The sequence below is a fragment of the Cheilinus undulatus genome, linkage group 2 (assembly GCF_018320785.1).
Source record: "Cheilinus undulatus linkage group 2, ASM1832078v1, whole genome shotgun sequence".
NCBI lineage: Eukaryota > Metazoa > Chordata > Actinopteri > Labriformes > Labridae > Cheilinus > Cheilinus undulatus.
This window is the reverse complement of record NC_054866.1, coordinates 10,205,352-10,228,384: the sequence shown is the minus strand read 5'-3', so window position 1 is coordinate 10,228,384 and position 23,033 is coordinate 10,205,352. Positions and strand designations below refer to the sequence as shown.

Sequence of the window (23,033 nt, the reverse complement as noted above, 5' to 3'; positions counted from 1 at the left end):
AAGTTGTTCCTCCATTTCTACCGTTCAACTAACTTTATGCTTCACATTTACTGCTTTTGCCAAGGCTGTGTTTGCTGTGCTTCCTCCTTTGGTCAGCTTGCTTCCTGATTGTTTAAAGTTCTCCTAACAATCCTGCTCAGCTGTCCTTGGTGTTCCCCTCACGCAACAGGATTTCTGATTGTACTGAACATGTTGAACATTTATATCAAGTCAGAGCAGCTCCATCTTTTTAGAATTGTCAGATTATCATACCTTTGCTGAATCTGGTAGGAAAGGGAAAAGTAGGCTGAAAATCGTCAAGAGTGTCAGTGTGTACCCTGCTTTAGCTGCCTAAACCATCTAGCTAACTCCAAGCAGAAATCATGATGTGAACTACATTTGCAAATCTACTTCAGATCTTTTCAAAAAAGCAGTTTGTAACAAACACTTTGTCATATTCCATTTTTTTTATTAATTTAAGAGCTGATTGTGCATGTTTTACATGATGTGATTAGAAAGAATACAGTTATTTTACTAGCAGGTGTTTTATACACTTTATACTAAATTAAAAAATCAGTCTGGAGGTGAGATTACTGCACCACAGCTATACAAATCACACTACTCAATATGACAATAAAGCTTTGAAGAGCTCATTGGACCTCAACTTCAATGTTCACTTAACATCAGGCAGGAACTGGATCTCCTTCCCAAGATGCTCTTTGAGCCATGGCGCGATCTTAAAGAGGTCAATGTGAAAGTCTCGGGCATCAGGGTGTGGGTTGTCAGGAGTGTACCCCCTCATCCTTGTATCGGTATTACTGCATACATCGGCAGTGCCCCAACTCACTAGTCCCACCTGGTGGCAAAAGCAGTTCAAATATATATATATATTTTTTGATATATATATTAAGCAATATTACAAAGTGCCACACAAGATATAAAACCCAAATATTAAAAAAAAAAAAAAAAAAACAGAGGATGTATTCTGGCAGAAATTAAATACTGGAAAACACAAGGGACAATTTTGAAACGGGCTGAATATAAGAATAAGAGGTGATTTTTCAGTATAATGTGGGAACAATAAGGAGGTTACTGTCAAAGAATTTTGACATGGCAGCATCTAATACATCAAAGCATGTAGACTTGGTCAAGATGGTATGCTGGAGTTCAGACCCAGCGTCAGAATGAGAAAGAAAGGTGATTCAAGTGACTGAATGTGTCAGGGTTGTTGGTGGACCGGCAGGCTCTCATGTTGTTTATTTCCCAAATTCACCAATTGAATGTTGCGGCAGAAATCAGGACTCATAAGACCAGGCAATATCTACGGTCCAATTTTGGTGAGTCTGTAAGAATTATAGCTCTTAGCTGACAGGAGTGGAGCCCTGTCTGGTCTTCTGCTGCTGTAGTCCATCTGCTCAAGGTTTGACTAGTTGTTTGTTCAGAGAGGCTCTTCAGCATAACTTGATCGGTTTCCTTTCTATCAGCTCGAATCAGTGTGGTTATTCTCTTCTGACCTCTGACATCATCAAAGCATTTTTGATTAGAGAAGTGCTGCTCTCTAGATTTTTATCCTTTTCTCACCATTCTCAGTACACCCTAGAGATAGATGTGTGAAAATCCCAGAAGATTTCCAGAAGTTTGTGAAATATTCAGACCTGTTTGTATGGAACCATCAACCATGGCACATTCAAAGCCACTTCCATCAGATTTCTTCCTCATTTTGATACTTGGATTGATTTTCAGCACATTGTCTCATCCATGTCTACATGCCTGCAGACACTGGTTGCTGCCATGTAACTGGCTGATTAGGTATCTGTGATAATGAGCAGGTGTACCTAATAAAGTGATCACTGAGTGTATATCATGAGGCTGCATCATGAAGTCGTTTAAAATGAACATAAATTGATATGTAGGGCTGCCTGTATTAAATGCAATAATCCAGTTCTGTAATTAGGGCATTTTTTTTAAAATCACAATGCTGTAATGTCTCTTCCAGCACACCTTGGGTACATTGATGTTTTGAGCCCATTTTTTGAGTTTTGTGTAAAATTTAGTCAAATGAAATTTTTAACCAGATTAATCACAGGGTTGCTGTGGATTAATTTCGATTAATCATGATTAAATATCATTAATTTTTAATCTATATTAATCAAATTTCATTTTGCATAAGCAAACAGACTCAATCTCCGATGAACATATGCTTCCGTTAATGTGGTATTTTAAGCTGGAAGTGCTTTGTTGAAAAGAAAACTCGTTCCTGCAGACTGTGCATAATACTCTATGTTGGTCAACTTTTCCATCTAGGTTTTTTAATTCTCAAATTTCCATTCGAGAGGGTCAACGTGCTGTTTAGCATTTTCCATATCGAGTTGTTTAGTCACTACCTGATCAATGGCCCATTTGCGCATGTGCAGCGGCATGCTCGACGGTAACCCTACATGGACAAACTGCCCGAAATGTGTTGTCAAAGTCGTTACAGGATTTTTGAGTCATTCTGCACTGTAGATGGGTTAATTGCATTAAAATTTTTAATCAGATTAATTATGATGATGGATTAATGTGCACTAATGCGTCAATTTTGACAGCCCTAGTAAAATTATGTCATTTTGGCTTTTTCTTCTGTTTTTTCATGTTGTTCCAGTGCACATAAATGAAATCAACATGTGTACACCAAAAACATTTGTAATTGTTACGATTTCTGGGAGAAATGGTGTATTTTCTGGAAAAATTCCAGGGGTACCAATACTTTCGTCCATGACTGTATGAGGTTATGTATTTCTGAGTATTTGCTAGAATTTTGTTGCTGAAAACTGTGAAATCAAACAAGTTCACTAAGTTGGACATTAGCCTACCTGAAAGTAGCGCTTCCTTTTCTCCAGAAAGAGTGACCCGCCAGAGTCACCTGTACAAAATCAAAACCCATATTTGTTATTAAAAGGGTAAGTAGGTCACACTAGTGTCAGCATGGTTAGTGTAGAGTCCTTACCTTTACAGGTGACAGTGTACTTGTGTTTGGGCCCTCCAGTGCAGAGGAATCTGTCAGGTACGTACTCGTCCATGGTCACATTGGTAGGCTCTTTAAGGGTTCCTCTAGCCTTCTCCACACAGCTTGGCCTCTGATCAGAAAATTCAAGTCAAAACACCATTTAATCATAAATAAAATGTAGTCCTCCTTCATGATTTACAGTTCTTTTATTCTCACCTGACCTCCTGTTTGTATATATGTGATTTTGCGTTTAGAGCCCTTATGAATGAAAGAGGCAGCAGTCTCCGGGTGAGGTAGTAGTTCTTGCCCTGCAGGCATACATTTATTTAGATTAACCTAGTATTATAAATCTATTACCCCTTTTTAAAGACTGAAGAAGTCCTTGCATACTGTTCTCATGACTACTTGCATAATTAAAAGGACCAAAGGTCACGTACTGTGCTGCTGACAGGTAGAGTTGACTTTTTTCAGGGCTCGACTTGCTGGCACCGTACATGGTAAACAAATAGGCCTGTCCAATTAAAAACACACTGTATACTAAACTATAAATCAACAGAGCATTAATATGCATTAAACACGTTCAAACACATTTTAAGATTTAACAAATGTATGTTTTTATCTGAAATTAATGAGTGTTGTCTGTCTTACCTGGCCATCCAAGAAAGAGGAATACTCGTGTTCACCTCCACCAGAGCCACATCGTAGTCGTAGAACTCAGATACATTTCTGTGTTTGAGTGCTCCAGTGTTGTACTTAGGGTGTATGATCACTCTTTTGGGAGCCACAGTGCCATCAGCTGGAAATGATACATAGGTCTCAGTCAGGCTTGCACATCTGGACACTGCAATTTTACTCCATTCTTCTTTGCAGAACTCTGTCAGGTTGCATAGGGATCAGCTTGAAAAGCTCTTTTCAATTCCAGCCACAACTTCTCTACTGGACTGAGGTGTTGGCTTTGACTCAGCCACTCCAGATCATTCACCTTGTTGTCTTTAAACCATTTCTGACGAGCTTTTGCCAAAGTCATAGTTCTCTTGCAGACTGAATAAGATTGTCCTCCAGGATTTTCCTATGTTTCTGCTGCATTCATTTTACCCTCTACCTTTACAAGCCTTCCATGGCCAGCTGCTGAGAAGCACCCTCACAGCATGATGCTGCCACCACCATGCATCACAGAGAGCAACTTTTTAAATTCAGTCTCTGTGATGTGGCTGTGACTACAAATTTCTGCCTTTATCTGTGATTCTGAATAAACACAAAATGCTTGTGCCCTACAAAGAGGATCAACGCTCAGTGAAGAAATCTCTAATTTATTACTAACTGCCTCCACAAGTCAACCTTACAGACGGATGTGCGACAAGAAACAAGCACTTCGCCAGGGTTGACTGACTGACTGGGGCAAGCACTCACCTCCGCCGGACTAGGCTGGCACTCTATCTGCCCCTTCTCCCTACCCGAGCACGATTTATAATTACATGTACGTACCAGTGTTGATAACAGCAGTGGTTAAAGTGAGGATTCACTGCGGGAGGGGCGTGAGCAAGAGAGAAGGAAGCAGGAGGCGCTGATCTGAATTATTAATCCCCCATTGAAATGACTTGGACTGGTGCAAGAAAATGCAAAAAATGGGACCTCTTTGGAAAAAAAAAATGTCAGTGTGTAAAAATAATTAGCACAACATGAGCTCAAATTCATTTTTTAACATGCACAAAAATTTGGAAGAAAAGTGGACTCTATGGGCAAAGGCCTGAAGAGGGACACATGACAGTGTACAGTCTGGATGAGGAGATCGACATTCCTAGAGAAGAACCAATCAGGACAGAGCTAAGTTAAATCAGAAAGATGTAACTTTTGAAGTAGACACAGACTGAAGATTTACTATAATGTCAAGGAGGGCATTTTACCACTTATTCTTTGAAAGCCAAAAATCTGCACTTGCTCAGTGCAGGATTAAGCTCAGAACATATGGTGGCCATAAAGTGCCAGTATTAAGGATCACATATTTTACCTCTTTAAGACAAGTTTATATTGGTCTCAGAGGCCCCTAAAACATACCTGTGAAGTTTGTTGCTGAAAAAACACTCCAGTGTTGGATTTTTGTACATCTAAAAACTCCTCTGTTTCAGCCCTGCTCAGAATGAGCTGTTTCTGTGGCTTTAAATCTTCATGAGCTGTCTAACTCCACCCCTGACCACACCCCCCTCAGGAAATGGATGTGGTTCTCCTGATTCTCCTCTCAGATGCCTGCTGAGAGGAGGATCAGGAGAGGAGGGAGAGGGGAGAACGTACTTCCTACTGGGAGGGCCAACCAAATGTGGGGGCGGGGCTAACTCTCGTCATGATATCATGAGGGGAAAATCTGAGAATGGCTTGTTTCAGCACACATTTTCTGTAAGGTGGGGGGGGGGGGGGGGTGAATGGATTTTTCTGATTCTTGTGAGGATTGAGGACAGGCCAGGGGCACATATTCTTACTAGAAAAGCCCGAAAAAGTGTATTTTGCATAATATGTCCCCTTTAATAACAGCTAAAAATACAGTAGAATATGAAGGCATCACCAAGATTTTAGTTGTTATGGTAGTGAAAGAATCAGAAATCACTCTGGTTTCACTATTTGTGAGACTTCATGCACCAATTGGCCTGAACTTTATTGAATTACGTCAGTCACCTTAAAGAGGGTGAATATTTATGCAGAAACTTACTTTATGTTATGAATTTTTTATAATTAACATAACTTTGTAGAGATCTTTTTTTTTTACTTTGACATTAAAGAGGGTTTTTTGCATTATTTTTTGTCAAAAAGCTAAATTATATTAACAATGATTGGTTGATAAAATCATTAAAAGGGACATCCAAAAGGGTGAATACTTTATAGACACTGTAAGTATGAATGTGGTATGAATGTGCATGCAACTGTGTGTTTATTGGCTTATGTTAGTTCCATGTTTACTTGTTGCAAGACTTTTCTGATTGTCCTTCACATAATCTTAAAATGATAAAAGAACAAGCTCATACTGTCTTAAAATGATTTTACCAAAAGCAACCTTCAATGAAATGTGTATTTTTGTTGTTGTAATAAGTAATGGGGAAAGGTCAAAACTCCCCTCTTATTGATGGCCTTGGATCCCCCTAATCCTAATCCTTTACATGATTTCCTGTACTGACCTTGACCATATTGTATGTATCCCTGTTGAAAGTCTGTGCTTGCTCTGGCAAAGCAGTGAGCTGCAGTCAACACCCAGTTCTGGCTCACAATGGATCCTACACATGGACTTGACTAAAAGAAAGCAAAATATTGATTAAAAAATAGTCAGAATTAAAAAAAAAAAAAACACGCTATTATCTAATTGCTGAACTATTAAAGCTCCCACCGTTCTCAAAGTGACATGCCAGGGTCTGGTGTAGACCCCTTTTTCATCCCCGTCCTGCTTCTCAGAGGTGTCCTCCTGAGCTACCCCACACATCGTCACACTTTTGTCACCTGTGTGATAATATTAAATGGTATTTGTACAATAATGTGAAAAAAAAACAAAGTTATCTAAAGTACCTTGACATAAATGCAGAAACATACACTATATGGACACAAGTATTCGGCTGCCTGACCATCATGGACTGTAATGACAATGCTGGGCCCCCTTTTGCAGCTATAACAGACTCTTCTTGGAAGGTTTTGAGAAGATTTTGGAGTGCTTCTGTGGGAATATGTGCCCATTCATTCAATAAAGCATTTATGAGGTCAGGCACTGATGTTGGACCAGAAGGCCTGACTTGCAATCTCTGTTCCAGTTTGTCCCAAAGCATGAACCAGTTCTTCAACACCAAACTCATCAAACCATGTCTATATAGTCCTTGCTTCATGCACTGACTCACAGTCATGCTAGTGAGAAAAGGGCCTTCCTAAAATGGTTGCCTCAAAGTTGGAAGCATAGCATTGTCCAAAATGCCCTGTCATGCTGAAGCATTAAGATTGGTTGCCTCAAAGTTGGAAGTATAGCATTGTCCAAATTGTCCTGTCATGCTGAAGCATTAAGATTGGCCCTAACTGGAGATAAGGGGCCTAGCTCTAACCCTGAAAAACAGCCCCATACCATTATCCCTCCTCCACCAAACTTCACAGTTGGTACAGTGGAGTCAGGCTGGTAATATTCTCCCGGCATCTGCAGAACTCACCCATTTTCCTGCCAAACAGAGAAGCATGATTTGTCACTCCACAGAACACTTTTCCATTGCTCCACAGTCCAGTATCTGTGTGCTTTACAACACTCAGTCTGATACTTGGCATTGGACTTGGTAAAGTGAGGCTTGCATGCAGCTGCTCGGCCATGAAGCTCCCACCTCACAGTTCAGAACTCTTCATTAATGGAATCAGCAGAGCATAGGTGACTTCTACACACCACGCACCTTAGCAGTGATTGACCCAGCTGTGTGATTTTACATGGACTTCTACTTCATGGCTGAGTTGCTGTTGTTCCTAAATGCTTCCACTTTCTAATAATATCACTTAGAGCTGATCGTGGAATATCCACAAATTGTGTTATTGCCAAGGTGGCATCCATCACAGTACCACGCTTGAAGTCACTGAGCTCTTCAGGACTTGTTAACTGACTGCATGGCTTGGTGTCTGGCAACAGGTCTGATTGAGACATGTGAATTCAATAATTAACAGGTGTGGCCAAATACTGTTGTCCATATAGTGCACATTTTTAGTACATCATTTTAAGCCAAGGAACAGTACAAATTTACAAACCAAAATCGGTAAGAACACAAACAAAACATCATGAGAACCCAGGTAACAAAAGAACCCAGCAATAACAACAGAGACCAGGAGGACCAAAGATGGAAGAAAATGAAAACAATGACAGAAACTAAAAAGAATAATAGAGGCTAAGACAATAAAAGGGTGGCAGAGGCTATGGAAGATTGAAAGAGTCCGAAAAAATAACATACAAAAACATAACTCCCCATTTGATAGGGAAGCCCATTTCTGCCACTTATAAAAGAAAAATGTGGAAGTTAGACAATATTAAAAAATTCCTCAGTGATAATTATGAGATAAAAAGTCATAATTTTGACTTTTTATCTCATAATTTGACTTTTTATCTTATCATTATCACTTAGGATTGTTTTCTTTTCAAGAATTTCCTTACTTTCACATTTTTTCTTTTTATTTGCCGGGAATTGGCATTCATAATAAGAGCAATCAAGGAGTGCAGAAGTAATAATCTGGCATAAAGGGGATTGAATAATAGTATTTGAAATGTATGAACATTTTATCAATCTTTGAATAAAAATGGAAATTTTTTACCTAAACCTTAGTATGAAGATTAATTACAATAAATGTTAAAGCCAGTGTTACATATACAGCGCTGTGAAAAATGTATTTCCCCCTTCCATTTTTATTTATTTTTCTTTTTTCTTTTGTTACATTTGTCACACTTTATTGTCACACTAATTTTGATATTAGACAAAGATAACCTGAGTAAATCCAAATTTCAGTTTTAAAATGGTTATTTCATTTATTAATGGAAAAAAGTATCCAGACCTGCCTGGTCCAATGTGAAAAGTAATTGCCTCCTAAACCTAATAACTGGTTGTGCTGGCCTTGGCTTCAACAACTGCAAGCAAGCATTTATGATAATTGGCACTGAGCCTTTCACATCACTGAGGAGGAATTTTGGCCCACTCTTCTTTGAAGAATTGTTTTAATTCAGCCACATTGGAGGGTTTCTTGCATGAACAGACTCAAGACTCTGACGAGTCCTGTCTGAAACCTTTGCTGTTCTTTTAAAATCCATTCAGAAGTGGACTTGCTGTATAACCCAGGAACACCTGAGCTTGAGGTCATGAACTGATAGCTGACATTCTCCCTCAGGATTTCCTGGTAGAGAGCAGAATTCATGGTTCTATCGATCAAGTCAAGTGGTCCAGGTCCTGAAGCAGCAAAGCAGCCCCAGACCATCACACTGCCACCACCATGTTTCACTGTAAGCATGATATTCTTTTTAGGAAATGCTGTTATTTTTACTCAAGATGAAACTGGATATACAGTACACCTTCCAAAAAGTTCAGCTTTTGTCTCATCAGTTTACGGAATATCTTCCCAACAGTCTTGAGGATCATCAAGATGTTTCTGGCAAATGTGAGATGAGCCTTTTAGGTCAGCTGGTAATTTTCACCGAGCACTCCAGTTTGGTACAGCACAGTATGTACTTAGTTGTGTTATGTTGTCAAAATTTGGAAAGTGTCCCAAATAACCGACCCATTCCGTCCTACATTTTTGGCACCCTTCCATAGGGGTGCTAAGATCACTTTTCCATCGCTAACAGTGGACGTAGACACACAATAGACACACTTAAGTTCACTGATTGGTCATAAGAATTGGTACTTCCTGCCTGACAGTGGTAATAAACACAAACATGGAGCCCACCGCGCTTAAATATCATGATGGATTTCAAAAGAAGAATATTATAAGGACAGTATTTTTAATCATTAATGTCAGCGTGTAATACCATCCATGTTGTGCTGAGAGGTGCCCACCTCCTTGGGGATTGTCTTGACGAGGAGGTGGATAGGGAATTGGACAGTGCAGTGAGGGTAAGAAAGTGTTCCAGCTAGTGGTGTAAACTTGCCATCAAGCTTATGGCACCCACCAAGTGAGGTTGCAAATGTCTGTGGAAAAGGGAACTATTTAGGGTTTTACCATCCCAAATGATACCAAACCACACTCACTCAAACTGGACCACCTGGTGGGAATACAGCCTTTGTGTTATTTTTGCGCAGCAGTGGTTTTGGCTTTGGAACCCTTCTGTGGATGCTATTTTTGCCCGTCTCTTTCTTGTTGTTGAATCATGAACACTGACCTTAACTGCCTCAAGTGAGGCCTGCAGGTCTTCAGATGTTCTGAGTTCTTTTGGGACCTCCTGAAAAAGCTGTTAATGCGCTCATTTTGGTAGGCTGGCCACTCCTGTGAAGGTTCACCATTGTTCCAAATTATCTCCATTTGTGGAAAATGGCTCTCACTGTGATTTGCTGGGGTTCCAAGTCATAGAAATGGCTTTGTACTCCTTTCCAGACTGATAGATATCAATGACACTGTTTCTCATATGTTCTTGAATTTCTTTAAGAGATGATGCCATGATGTTTTGGTTTTTTAGATCTTTTAGCCTACTTCACTTCATCAGACAGGTTCTATTTGAGGGATTTCTTGATTCAAAAGGTCTTGCAGCAATCAGGCCTGGGTCTGGCTGGTGAAATTAAACTCAGCTTTACAAAAAATGTGGTCAATCATGGTTATTCATATTCAACAATGGGGGCAATTACTTTTTCAAACAGGGCCAGATAACCCTGGAAAGCAGATGGATTCGCCCATTTCCGTGTTTCTCACTGGCGAATCCATCTTGCAAAGCTCCGGTCTGAACTATTTGGACCCATTTAGAAAGTGACAGGACCAATCAGTGACAAGGGACAGTATTTTTGGGCCCGGCAGAGTCACACTGTAAGCAAGCAGCAACAAGAGACCGGGAAATTATGGCGGAAGACATTAGTGTGGATGCTGCTAAAGCACCAGTTTTATCAGAACTTGACGACATTTCTTCGTTAAAAGAAGAACAAAGAACAGCAATGAGTAGTTTTCTTTTCAAAAACGACAAGTCTATGAGTGGCTTACCAGATGGATGAGTGAAACAAATCCATCTGGCATGCCGGATTAGGGCCATATAGGTTTGGATGACTTTTTCCGTAATTAATTAAATCATCATTTAAAAACTGCATTTTGTATTTACTCAGGTCATTTTTTGTCTAATATTAGAATTAGTTTGATGTGAAACATTTAAGTGTGACAAATATGCAACAAAATAAGAACCAGGAAGGGGGAGATTTTTTTAATCACAACGCTGTTATAAATTCATTGTCTTTTCTTTGTAAAACTTGTATTTTCAAAAAATGACAGCATTGATGAATAAAAAACTGCTGTCCCTTCAAAATAAGAGATATTCTACTTACTAATGATGCTGTTGAACACCGCTCCCAAAGTTTCATAGTCTTTCAGAACAAAGACGTGTTCTTCGCCACGTTTCTTTGAGGCCAAAGAGTTTAGTTGATCTCTTTTCACATCACTGCCAATACCGAATACATAGACATCTGAAAATAAACACAAAAATATACTTTCACTCCAAACATACATACAGCTGGGAACAATTCTGATATGTGACAGGTAAAGATGATACTCTTAAGTCCTGTAAAGAAAAAGAACATTTGAAATTCTTTGTTTGAAATTAAACTGTTCTTGAAGAAATATTGCTGTTGCTTTGTGCTTAGTGTTTAAAACACAATTAAACTGGATGTCATTCATCAGTAGTTATTGAGAAGATATTTGTTCTTAAAATCCTCTTATGCAAGAAGATTCTCAATTTTTTTATCTGTGATTTCTTACAAGCTGAAAAAAAAATCTATGAACACTAGAACACTCTTAAAAACATTTGAGAGCTGAAATGAGAGTATGAAATGTTTAATCTTGCACTCATCAGCACTCGCATGTGCTAGATTAAAAATGACACAACAACAAAAAAAAAAAGTTATGTTTTTACTGCATCTTACTTTTATAATTGGCGAAATGTCTGTGCAAGTGTGTCTGTGTGTCTTGATTTGCACACCACACTGTTGCACCATCTATACTTGATACCTCTTCAAAGACTTCTTGGGTGGATTTCTTTGAAACTGGTGCAATTAAAAAATCATAGATATGTACAGATTTTCTATAAAATCCCATAATGTTACGCCGAGTCATCATTCAGGGACTTCTGCCGTGTTGCGTTGACCTCTGATGCCAGATGTCAGAGCTGGGAATGACGCCACATTTGAGTTGAATTCATTATATCTGCTTCAAACTCAAAAGGGTAAGTGACAGATCCAGAAAACAACTTCACTTTGTTGAAATGCCCACAAGGAAACGTATTTGGATGAGGTGATACACCTACTCCACAATCCCCAATCAAAGTAAGCACTCTTTAAGGAACTTCTCTGTGCTTGTATTTAACAAGATAATACAGGAAATGCAGCACACATTGAGGTTAGAATCATTCACTGAGAAATCAGCTGTAGTTGCCGGTGCTGCATAAACACAATAGAATATGGGTCTATCTCTGAGTAGTCCATCTCTGAGTGCAGGCCGAAGTGGACAGCATGTGCTGCGGGAGTGGCCGGTAATGGTCAGAAATCCAGCTGGAGCAGATGGGAGTGGGATTGAGAAAAGAGTCTCGTGCAGGGCTCTACTTTTTCTTTTTATAACTTAATTTGTTTTAAGAATTTGATTATATGCAAAAATACATGAATATGATCAGTTATCCCTCTGCAGTGTTTGAGCTAAACTAGAACTTGTAGTATAATTGTTACATGCTTGATTTTATCCTTATTTTGATATGATGATGATGATGATGATGTTGATACCCAACATGGTCTCGAGTGTGTGATCAGGGGTTCTGTCATGGTAACCCAGTAGGCTCCGGATCTTTGCCAGGTCATTCTGAGGCTTAGAGCCTGTGTTGGTGAAACCTGCAGACAAAAGAGATCATGAACACTTCAGCTCCAGATATCAAGTTCTCCCTGTGCTGCTCTTTGTGGTGCATATGTTGTAAGGAAGCAGCATCCTCTGGTTTTGTTGAATGGACCAAACACTGAGGTGCACAAAAGTGCAGTCCCTCAAAGACCACTTGACACTTACTCTAACCCCCCCCCCCCCCCCCCACAAGGTTACTCCACAGTGATCATGGATGGTGCCAGGAAGGAGCTTAGGGGTGCAAAAGCTGCAGAAGTACTACCTCCAAAAACTTGTGGAGGTTCACAGCATGAAGAAATAAGGACCCTTTTAGCAGTTTTTCTCCCTTTTTATGAATGAAACCAAAACATCAGTTTACTCTTCAGTAAATAATCATATGACGTGTCAATTTTAACAGCGTCCTTGGTTCAAAAGTGGACATAAGCCACAGAGGTGTGTGTGTACTGAGCAGCAGGTCTGGTCTCTTAACCTGGGGATGCCGGGTTGGGCAGCAAGGTCAGGGTTAATTCAAGTTCATTCATAAACAAAGTCTGGCAGTTACAGTGGCTCAATCTAGCTTTGTTAGCTTTAGCTAGGCTAACATAGATACCCTAACTATGTAATTATTGCTACAAAAGCAGATGTAGCAAAGTTAGCTTGAGCAACATGAGCTTTAGCAATGTGAACTTTAGCAAATGTAGCTAAAACTGGTGCAGCTATGTAGATAATGTGTGTAATGCTGTTTTGTGAGCTTAAATTTAGCTGCATTAGTAACAAAGCTAAATTAGTTGCATTGCTACATTAGCTTCATAGCTATGCTATCTATGGCTAAGTTAGCAAAATAAGTTTTAGCAAACCTAGATTAAGCCAATTTAATTACATAAATAATGTAGATATGTGGCTTGAGTAGTTGTTTTGTGAGCTAAGCTTTAGCTTTGTTAATGTAACTTAACTAACATAGCTTAATTATCTACGAAGCTAAGTTAGCTTTAGCTACATATGCTACATAGTCACTTTAGCTACCAAACACCATTATCTACATAGCTAAGTTATTATTAGCTACATTAGCTATGTAGCTACATAAGTACATTATTTTCGTGGCTAACAGAGCTTCATAAGCTGTAATGGCTGCGGTAGAATGTTTTCATGGAGGACAGGCTTACTAACTGTACTCAGGTTAACTAAATCTTTTGTAATCAGCTTTTGCAGGCCAGGTTTTAAATTTTATATTTTGATAGCCTAACCCTTACCTTGACCCCTATCTTAACCCTAAACGGATGTTCAATTCCATTTAATTTCAAAAGTTTTAGTATATATTTCTTTTCAGAGATTATTGGCGTCTCAGATGAACAGTCTTATGCAACCAGATTTTTTTTTGGTTTTTGTTTTTGCATCTACTGGCAGTTTATTTTGCAAAAATGTAGAGGCTTTTAGTTTAGAGGGCTGAAAACATCAAGTATAAACATGCATACACAATGTTGTATTTGCAACGTTCTTAGCCAAGGGAATTAAAGGTCATATATTTTTAAAACCATTTTGAGAGGATGGACCTGGATCATTGTTCCAGTCTTTTTTAACTTGAATTCTACATAACTATTCAAAATAGTTTTCTTTCCTGCCACAGCACATTCTTTGTTCCTGCTGCTAGAGTAAGCCCAGTAGTACAAGGTATGATCATGCTGACAGTGTAACAGTTGTGGTGGATGTTTGTACATGACATGGGTGCTCACACTGTGCAGGCGAAGTTGGATCTGAGTGTAAGAAATGTCAGAGGGCTTTCCTCTGAAAAGCCTCATATCTATTATCTCATTTTGATGCTCCAAATATCTACAAACAGTGATAAAACTCACTGTCTTTTTCACACACACATAAACAGCATCATAAGCAAACACAGCAGCTAAATAATAACAAATATTCTGTGTCAGCTGGAGGTCTGCAGGTAGGACTATTTCCTGCTGGTTTCTTTCCTTTATCATAAAGAAGAAACACGGGCCTGCCCACAGAATTGTCTGAGCCCCTGAAAAACCAAGTGAATGGGCCCTCCCTAGTTGTGATCTATTAATGATATCAGTGCATGTGTGTTGATTCAGTAACACTGGTGCTATCGTCCTGGAGCTGAAAAGTGTATCAAGATATTATTGGGCTCTGATGGTGGAATGATTTATTTGTGCCGCTTTTTAACCCCTTTCCGTGACTGTTTCTGCTTCCACTGTTGTTTTTACATTCAACTCATTTTTGCCACTTTTAGCTAATTTTAACCAGTTTTGGTACTTTTTAACCACTTTTCCCCATTTTAACCAACCATTTCTGCAACTTAAGGCCAACTTTTGCCACTTCAAGCCAATTACTGCCACTTTTTAACTACCTGACACCATTTGGACACTTTTAACCAAATTTTGAAACTCTTAGACCACTTTTCATCACTTATTTCCATAAAAGTTTGCCAGTATTAATCAGCTTTTGCCAGTTATAACTCATTTTGCCACTTTTCTAAGCTGCTTTTCACCATTAAAACTGTCCATTTTCATCACTTCAAGCCAATTTCTGCCACTTTGAAATTTTTTTTGCCTCTTTAAACCAATTTTTTTAAGTTTTAGCCAAATTTAATCAGTTTTTGCCACTTTAAACCACTTTTCAGTTTTTACAACCCATTTTTGCAACTCTAAGCCAATTTTTGCCTCTAAAGTTATTTTTGCCACTTTTAACAGATTTATGTGCCTTTTAAACTGCTTTTTAACATTTTTACTGCCCATTTTTTCCAGTTTTAGCCTGTGTGTGACACTCTTTATCCATTTTCATCACTTTTTTCTTCCAATTTTTGGCACTTTGAATTATATTTTAACTAAATTTCAAATTCATTTGGCAATTATGTAACCATTTTCCCTTTAAGTTATTCCAGTTCCTTGTGCTTAATGCTGGTGTTCTGATGTTTGTGTACATCATGGTTTAGCTATGAAGCTATATACATTTCTTTCCAAATGGTGTAGTGTATGGCCATATACGTTGTTCACATCACCAGTAAAAAGTAAATAAAAAAAATAATAATAATAAAGGGGGGATTGAAATTTTGAAAATTCTACACTGAATTAAAACATGATATGTATATATATATATATTTGCTGGTTATCGCAGCTTAACTTAACGATAGACTACAATTTTCCTGACCTCCATGGGCCCCTGACTGGGCCCCAGAAAAGTTTCCCCTGTATCCCCCCTTGTTGGCGGCCTTATAGACACATCAAAAAGGCATTTTTGATAATTTCATGGAGACTTAAGACACTGTCCAGCAGCCCACAACAGTCCTGCTTGTAGCTCTGTTCTCATCATGAAAGTGTATGCAGTCATATGACTAAAATAAAATATATGCCAGAAACTCATCGACCACTTGTAGGAAGCTGAACAGCAGTGGTTTCACTGTACACTACACAAAAATTTTGCAAGATCAGGCAGAAAGTTGGCCTGACCTCTTGGTGAACCATGCAATCTGAAACTCATGTCTGAATTGGCTGGCAATTATACAGCGTATGTCTGGCTTTAGCCTTAAGTTATTAGAGCCAGTACTTTCCAGAATGGAGACGACTAATGTTAGGTTTCATTACATCTCTTCAGATATGAATGCATTTAAACTAAACCCATGTTTTTAATGTAATGTACAGTTGTGAGACATTTGATGAAGCTTTTACCGTCTGTTTCAATGATGATGATGTTCTGAGTCTCATTGAAATGATTTGTGGCGCTGTTTCTTTTTAAGAAGCCAAGCATCTCATAGACACGCTGCAGGGCAGCATGGAGGTTGGTGCCTGTCTTCTTCCCATGGCCTGCAGATAACCATAAGTAAAAGATAATCAAAGGCACATCTTTATAAAGGCCATAAGTGTCCAAATAATGTCGATGAATGAAGCAGTAACAAACATAGTCCTACTCTTGTACTCGAAATTCATCAGATTCCATATGACGTTGTCGATGTCGCCACTTATGTCTGAGTCTGTGATGTTTACAATATCTTTAGCTTCACTGGCGAATGACAACACATGAAACTTGATCTGTACCTCATAGGAATCCAACTACAAAAGACATGCAGGAGTTAGTGAGACAGAAGCATCATGGTACACAAATGTGGCAGAATATTTCTCCATATTACAAACCTTCCTTAGAAGAGCAACAGTGGCATCCCTGGATTTACCAAACTCCTCCTCCTTAATGCTTCCTGACGTGTCCAGTAAAATGAAGACATTCATTCGACTGCCTTTAGCCACATGGAAGGTTCGACCAAAGCCTCTCCTTACACCTTGAACACACACATTGTACTTGCATTTAAATCTACTTGTGCATGCATTAATTATGTTAAGGACGCCATAAGAAGCTGAACCCACCTTTCTGTTTGGCATCTGGTGAGACCACATCCATAAGTCCTGCCAGAGACCCTGTCATGGCTTCTGCCACAATGCTGGGAGAATCAAAGGTGTATGGAGCTGCAGTAAAACCAAAGACACTGGGCATTAATGTTTTATTAAAATGATGAAATGCATTAACAGATGCTGATTGGTCATTAAACATCATATTCTGGGGTTTATCTCGAGTTGTAATCAAAACTGTGCACTGATTTAATGTTTATAAATCAGTTGTTTTGCACCTTGGCAGCGAGGTGTTGAGCCGCTCCACTCCCTGTTCTCCAGGCAAACCTGTTCAGCTGATCCCAACAGATCCAGACCAGCCTGACACGTGTAGATGACTTTGTCTCCTCTATAAAACCTGCCTGATGTTCTCTGGGCTCCTGATGGGACCCCAGGGTCATCACAGTCATCAGGGGCATCTAAGGGCAGCGGGACAACAGAACATCTAAATACATCAATAAAATAAGTGAAGTATTACAGAGAAAAAGAGAAGTTATTTTAAAAGCTTATAAAGATGGATTTACAGCCCTGTGACTGACTGGGGACCAGTCCAGGATGTGCCCCTCCTCTTGCCCAGTAGTGGTATAGAAAATGGAGGGATGGATGGATAAAGATGGAATTATCTGTTTTAGGACTGTCTGCATTAATGCAGTAATTGATGTCTGATTGCCATCCATAATTTTTTAAAAATCATATTAAATGCATGCCTTTCAGCACGCTTTGGTTTAGCCACTGCAATGTCTCCCTGCAATGCAGCCATAGTGATGTAAAATAAGTCCACCACAGCTCCTGTATGTCTCATTTTACTTAAAATAAACTCATAGACAACTGAGTGGACAAGTCAAATGTCATCTGCACCATCTTTTATTAAACATTTGCCTTTTTAACATCCCTTTATCTCCTAATCCATAACAAGTTCTTTTTCCGTGGTAAATAAATATCATAACCTTTGAGTTACCTGAAGTTCCAATACTTTATTTCAAAATAAAAGCAATAAAAACAGTCAAAACACCTCAGTTTAAAACAGAACAAAAATCCAGAGATTATAAAAACGACAAAAGGTGAGCTCAATCATGATTAACCCAAGGATGTTTAAGATTAATCATCATTAAAACTATAATCATTTGATGGAACAGATACCTCACTCAAACCCTTAAAACTCATTCATACATTCAGTTTGAAATCTTGTTCAACCTTTAACTTATTCTAAAAGCCTTAGGCTTTTTCAGTAATCACACCTGTGACCCTAAGCGTTTTTTTTTTACCTCTTGACTCCCATTCAAAACAATACACTGCCATTGCAGTTCGATTTTTTTTTCATACTTTAGTGTTGAAATTCCTTCAAAATAGCATTTTTTAAATCATTTGTCACTAGGTGGTGATATTTCTCATGTACTGTACATCCACCACTAAGAGGCCATGTCAACATTTTTCCTTTATCGCTTTATATCATAACCTTGCAAAGCAGATGGATACACCGTGTTTCTCACTGGCGAATCCATCTTGCAAAGCTCCCGTCTGAACTGTTTGGGCCCAGTTAGAAAATGACAGGACCAATCAGTGACGAGGGGCAGTACTTTCAGGCACAGCAGAGTCGTGACACTAAAGCGCCAGTTTTATCACAACTTGACAACATTTCTTTGTTAAAAGAAGAACAAAGAACAGCAGTGAGTTGTTTTCTTTTCAAAACTTACAAAAGTCGTGTACTGACATGTCTATAGTCGCCATTGTTCATGTTATGCAAATCTTGATGGATTTTACTCCTCCGTAGGGGTGCTGCTCGGTAGCGGCTATGTCACGTGTTTTGTTGCTCTGATTGGCCTGTAACGATGTGACAGACAGAACGTTCACCCAATCACCCTCTTAGTTTTTTTTCAAAGGCTGTGCCCTTTCCCAAACGTTGTCTATGAGTGGTTTTCCAGATGGTTGTGTGAAACTAATCCATCTGACCTGCCAGGTTGATTATATCACACTCTGCAGGCCAATTCAATAAATATCTAGATCAAAAATTATTTGGGTGTGTTCTAGGAAAGTCATAGTGTGGTGTGCATGTGTGTGTTGAGGAATTTGTGTGCGTGTGTTTGTGTTTTGGCAATAGGTTAGAAGACCTTGAAGATGTGCACAAAGTTCAAAGCCCGTCAGGCACAGGCACATGCACCTACACACAGGCACATGTTCACACATGCCCTCTGTCAAATAATTAAAACATCTTGCATCTTGTGGGAGTTCAAAAGCTCACCCAAAAAGTGACCCAAAACAAAAGCCTGGGAAAGTCCAGGTTTGTTACACAGGTGCTATTGCAGATACACATATATATGTCCATCAGATCGTTTCTCATTTCATCCTAACTGGTCATTAGCAGACACAGGTCACCTAGATGGGTAAGCTTTGCACCCACATAAGATGCAAGACATTTTTAGTACAACACTAAACCTCAAACAGCATCACTTTAAGTATACCTACCAATATAAAGTCATTGATTTGGTCATATAGGGGATCATTTCTTCTTCAAAATGTCAAGAATATAACTTCATTTTTCTGCAAAAATTGTGATTGTATGGTAAAGTTATGTGAGGTGAACTGATGTATTCATCCAAAGCTGCTTTAGAGTATAAATCTCATTTTAAGAGTGAGATTAGGCCGTGTATGCTCACTTAACAATTATACGCTCTAATACGCCCATTTACCTCATTATAGGGCCTCATTTAAGCTCAGGTTCTCTCTGTTGTTCTTTGTTGCACTCATGAAGAGTAGTAATAGTAATAGGTCAGTCACTTTAAAGGGGGTGAATCTATATACAACCATTTATTTTACATTACATTACATCATTTATATGTAATTGACATAACTTTGTAGAAACCTGTTTTCTATTTGACATTAAAAAGTTTGACAAAAAAGTTTTTTTTGTCAAAAAGCCAAATTAAATTGACCATAATACTTTTTAAAGGCACTGTATACCCACATATTGTGCATTATTAAATCATACAAGTTATTCAGTGCTCTCTGTACCGACCGTTGTTCAGACAGATAGGGGTGGTTCCTGTCCACTCCCCTGATATGGTGCAGTTCCTCTTGACTGATCCAAACAGCATAAACCCCTCATGGCAGGAAAAGCTCTGTGTTGCCCCGACATGGAGCCATTGATCTCTGGGCCAGAAGTCACCATGATCTAGCTGGATCTGAGCTGGACACATCATGTCTGGGAGAGGGACAGATGAACAGGTAAAGGAGAGACGTCTTAGATAAGAACCAGGAGCCTTGAAAACACAAACACCTTTGAAATCATTACCATCAAGAACATCACCTTTGCATATAGCTCGAGACACCTGTCTGCCACTTGGTAATCTCATGGTTGACCAGTCCCCGTCACTGCAGATCCTGGAGCTGACTGGAAAAGGGTATTGGCCTAGGCCGCAGTGATAGGTCAGCATGCTGCCCTCTAGGCCCCCCTGAAATAGGAACACATGGTCACATTGGAGCTAAATTAAGTAAAGGAAAAGGATGCTAGGCTTGTTTCACTTTCCAGACAGTATAGTTCCCTTTTTTAAATTATGAATGAAGTAGGCTTTATTTCTGTTTTTCCTTCATTTTTACAGCCAGGATCAAACTGAAACTTGTATTTGTTTCATTTTTATCCTTAATTTGCCTTTTTTGCGTTGGAGACTTGGCTGGTAAAAACCTGTGACATGTTTGTTTCAGTGTTTCATATTTCTGTTATTTATCTGTTCAGTATTTGCACTGTGTTACCTCATTATATCAAAAAATCTAATGTATTTGCTAAATTATTTTTCTTGTTCTTTTCTTCTTTTTTATCTCATTAATCTACACCCAATACACTGTTACAACAAAGTGTAAACAGAACTTTATTTATTTATTTTTTTTAATGAACTTGAAAATTTAAGAAAAACCCTTAAATATCGCATTGACATGGGTGTAGCATGGGGGGGGGGGGGGGTACTGATTACCTGGGCCCCCATTAGGGAGGGGCCCTCAAGAACCCTGTAATGAAAACTGTGTTTTTATTTATTTTTTTCTTAATAAGAAGTGTCATTATTGAATCAAAAGCAACCAAATACAGTCAACAGACTGACTGACAACTGAAAGACTGGCTACTCCTCCCTTAAAAATGTCCAAATGCCGTAGTCCAGCACTGCGAAATAATGCAAGTGAATTTAATTTAACCGTAGTAAAAATACTGCTCATAAATGGAGAACTTTTGGTTCAAAAATACATTAAAATGCATGGATATTAGTAAAAATGACAAAACATTTGTGCTTGGCTAGCTGGTTAAGGGGGGCCCTGTCTTATATTCTTTCTGGGGGCTCTAAATCCCTAGCTACACCCCTGATGACACAAGCTTTGCCCACCTGAATCTGGGGATTTATTGCTCTTTTTTTGCAAATCCTCTTAATCTCAGTCAGGTTGAACTGGGACTGGTATTGACAGCCATTTTCAGGTCTCTCCAGATAGGGTTCATGTCAGGGCTCTAGCTGGGCCACTCTCGGCCACAGAGGCCACACCTGTGTTTTTGGTCATCGCTATGTTGGAAGTTGAACTCTCGGCCCAGTCTGAGGTCCAGAGCTCTGCAGAACAGGTTTTCATAGAGTGTATCTCTATACTTTGCTCTAGTCAGCTTTCACTCAACCCTGACAAGTCTCCCAGTCCCTGCTGCTGAAAAACACCCCCACAGCATGATGCTGCCACCACCATGCTTTACTGTTGGGATGGTATTGGGCCTGGTTTCCTCCTGGCATAATGTTTAGAACTGAGGCCAAACAGTTCAATCTTGGTTTCATCAGACCAGAAAATCTTGTTTTTCACAGTTTTTACAAATTCCAAGAGGACTTTCATGTGTGTCGCCGTTTTGGCACTCTGCCATAAAGCCCAGATCAATGGAGGGCTGCAATGATGGTTTTCCTGCTAGAACTTTCTCCAATCTCCACACAGGATCTCTGGAGCTCAGAGAGAGTGACCATCAGGTTCTTGGTCGCCTCTCTCACTAAGGCCCTTCTCCCCTGATTGCTCAGTTTGGCCGGAAAACCAGCTCTTGGAAGAGGTCTGGTTGTGCCAAACTTCTTTCATTTGAGAATTATGGAGGACACTGTGCTTTTGAGAACCTTCAGTTCAACAGAATATTATGTAGCCTTCTCCAGATCTGTGCCTCGCAACAATCCAGTCTCTGAGCTCTGCAGGCTGTTCCTTTGACCTCATGGCTTGAGTTTTGCTCTGAAATACAGAGAGATGTGAGCCTTTCCAAATCATGTCCGATCAATTTAATTTACTAGAGATAGAGTCCAATCAAAGTGTAGAAACATCTCAGCAAAGATCCAGAGAAATAGGAGGAATCTGAGCTTAATTTAAAGTGTTGTTATGAAAGGTCTGAATACTTATGTCAATGTGATTTCAATTCAAAATTGAAAAAGTAGGGTGTCTGGAAACTTTCTGAATGCACTGAAAGTTTTTGTTTTTACCTGTGAGTAGGTTACATGTCCACCTCTAATGGTCTCTGTAGTTGAGCAGTTCAGAGGCTCAGGGTCGTCATACGCTTCGTAATAATCGTCCCCATACTCCTGCAGAAACACTGAAGCACAGACAGCAAATGTGTGAGTTATAAGCATGCACCTTCTAAAAAAAGACACTAACACAAAAAATGCCAGTAACCACACTAAAAAGTGCAGGAAATGATACTCAGAAAATGTAATGCTCACCCTCCTGGATAGAAAAGATGAGTGAGATCCATACGGCTGGCTTTACATACATGATAAATCTTAGCATTAGTCGCGTTTGCGTCTTTGAGCAACAGAAACAACAGAAAGAGTGTCTAAATCGATCGTCAGTCAGCTGCTTTATTTGATGACTGATTACCCATTAACACAGCAGAACCAAACAGGGAAGAAGAGATTGAGCAACTTAGGAAAGACCACAGATTTGAAACTTTCGTTTTTGGTTGCACTCATTTTATATAGTTGTCTCATTCTTTCTTCCTCACTACCTAAATTGTAGAGCAACTGTGAAGCTATTAAATGAAAGTCGACTTGGCCTCTCAATGTCCTGATCCAGTTTTGGGCAACTAATCCACTTAAAAATCTCACAATCTTTTTGCAACTCAGACTGTAAAACACCACTCTCAAACCTCATTAAAA

General features: G+C 39.2%; 1 protein-coding gene across 1 annotated transcript; it reads right to left on the bottom strand.

The window, feature by feature from the left end:
* Positions 1-431: 431 nt before the first annotated feature.
* si:ch1073-280e3.1 (complement C2) lies at positions 432-22,757 on the bottom strand. Its single transcript, XM_041808646.1, has 19 exons — positions 22,599-22,757; positions 22,362-22,471; positions 20,195-20,339; positions 19,904-20,089; positions 17,130-17,309; positions 16,870-16,968; positions 16,642-16,784; positions 16,419-16,560; positions 16,180-16,314; positions 12,409-12,513; positions 10,966-11,103; positions 6,336-6,445; positions 6,130-6,241; positions 3,614-3,761; positions 3,403-3,476; positions 3,182-3,273; positions 2,966-3,095; positions 2,832-2,881; positions 432-835 (listed from the first exon to the last, which is right to left on the bottom strand). Exons 1-19 carry the CDS (start codon positions 22,663-22,665, stop codon positions 653-655), a joined length of 2,349 nt encoding a protein of 782 aa, XP_041664580.1. The 5' UTR covers positions 22,666-22,757; the 3' UTR covers positions 432-652.
* Between the last annotated feature and the right edge of the window lie 276 nt (positions 22,758-23,033).

Coding starts and splice junctions, on each gene's coding strand:
- si:ch1073-280e3.1 (XM_041808646.1), bottom strand. CDS start 22,665: ATGCTAAGATTTATCATGTATGTAAAGCCAGCCGTATGGATCTCACTC. Junction 3,477..3,613: donor CCTCTTTCTTGGATGGCCAG/GTAAGACAGACA, acceptor TTAATTGGACAG/GCCTATTTGTTTACCATGTA. Junction 836..2,831: donor AAAGGAAGCGCTACTTTCAG/GTAGGCTAATGT, acceptor TTTTGCCACCAG/GTGGGACTAGTGAGTTGGGG.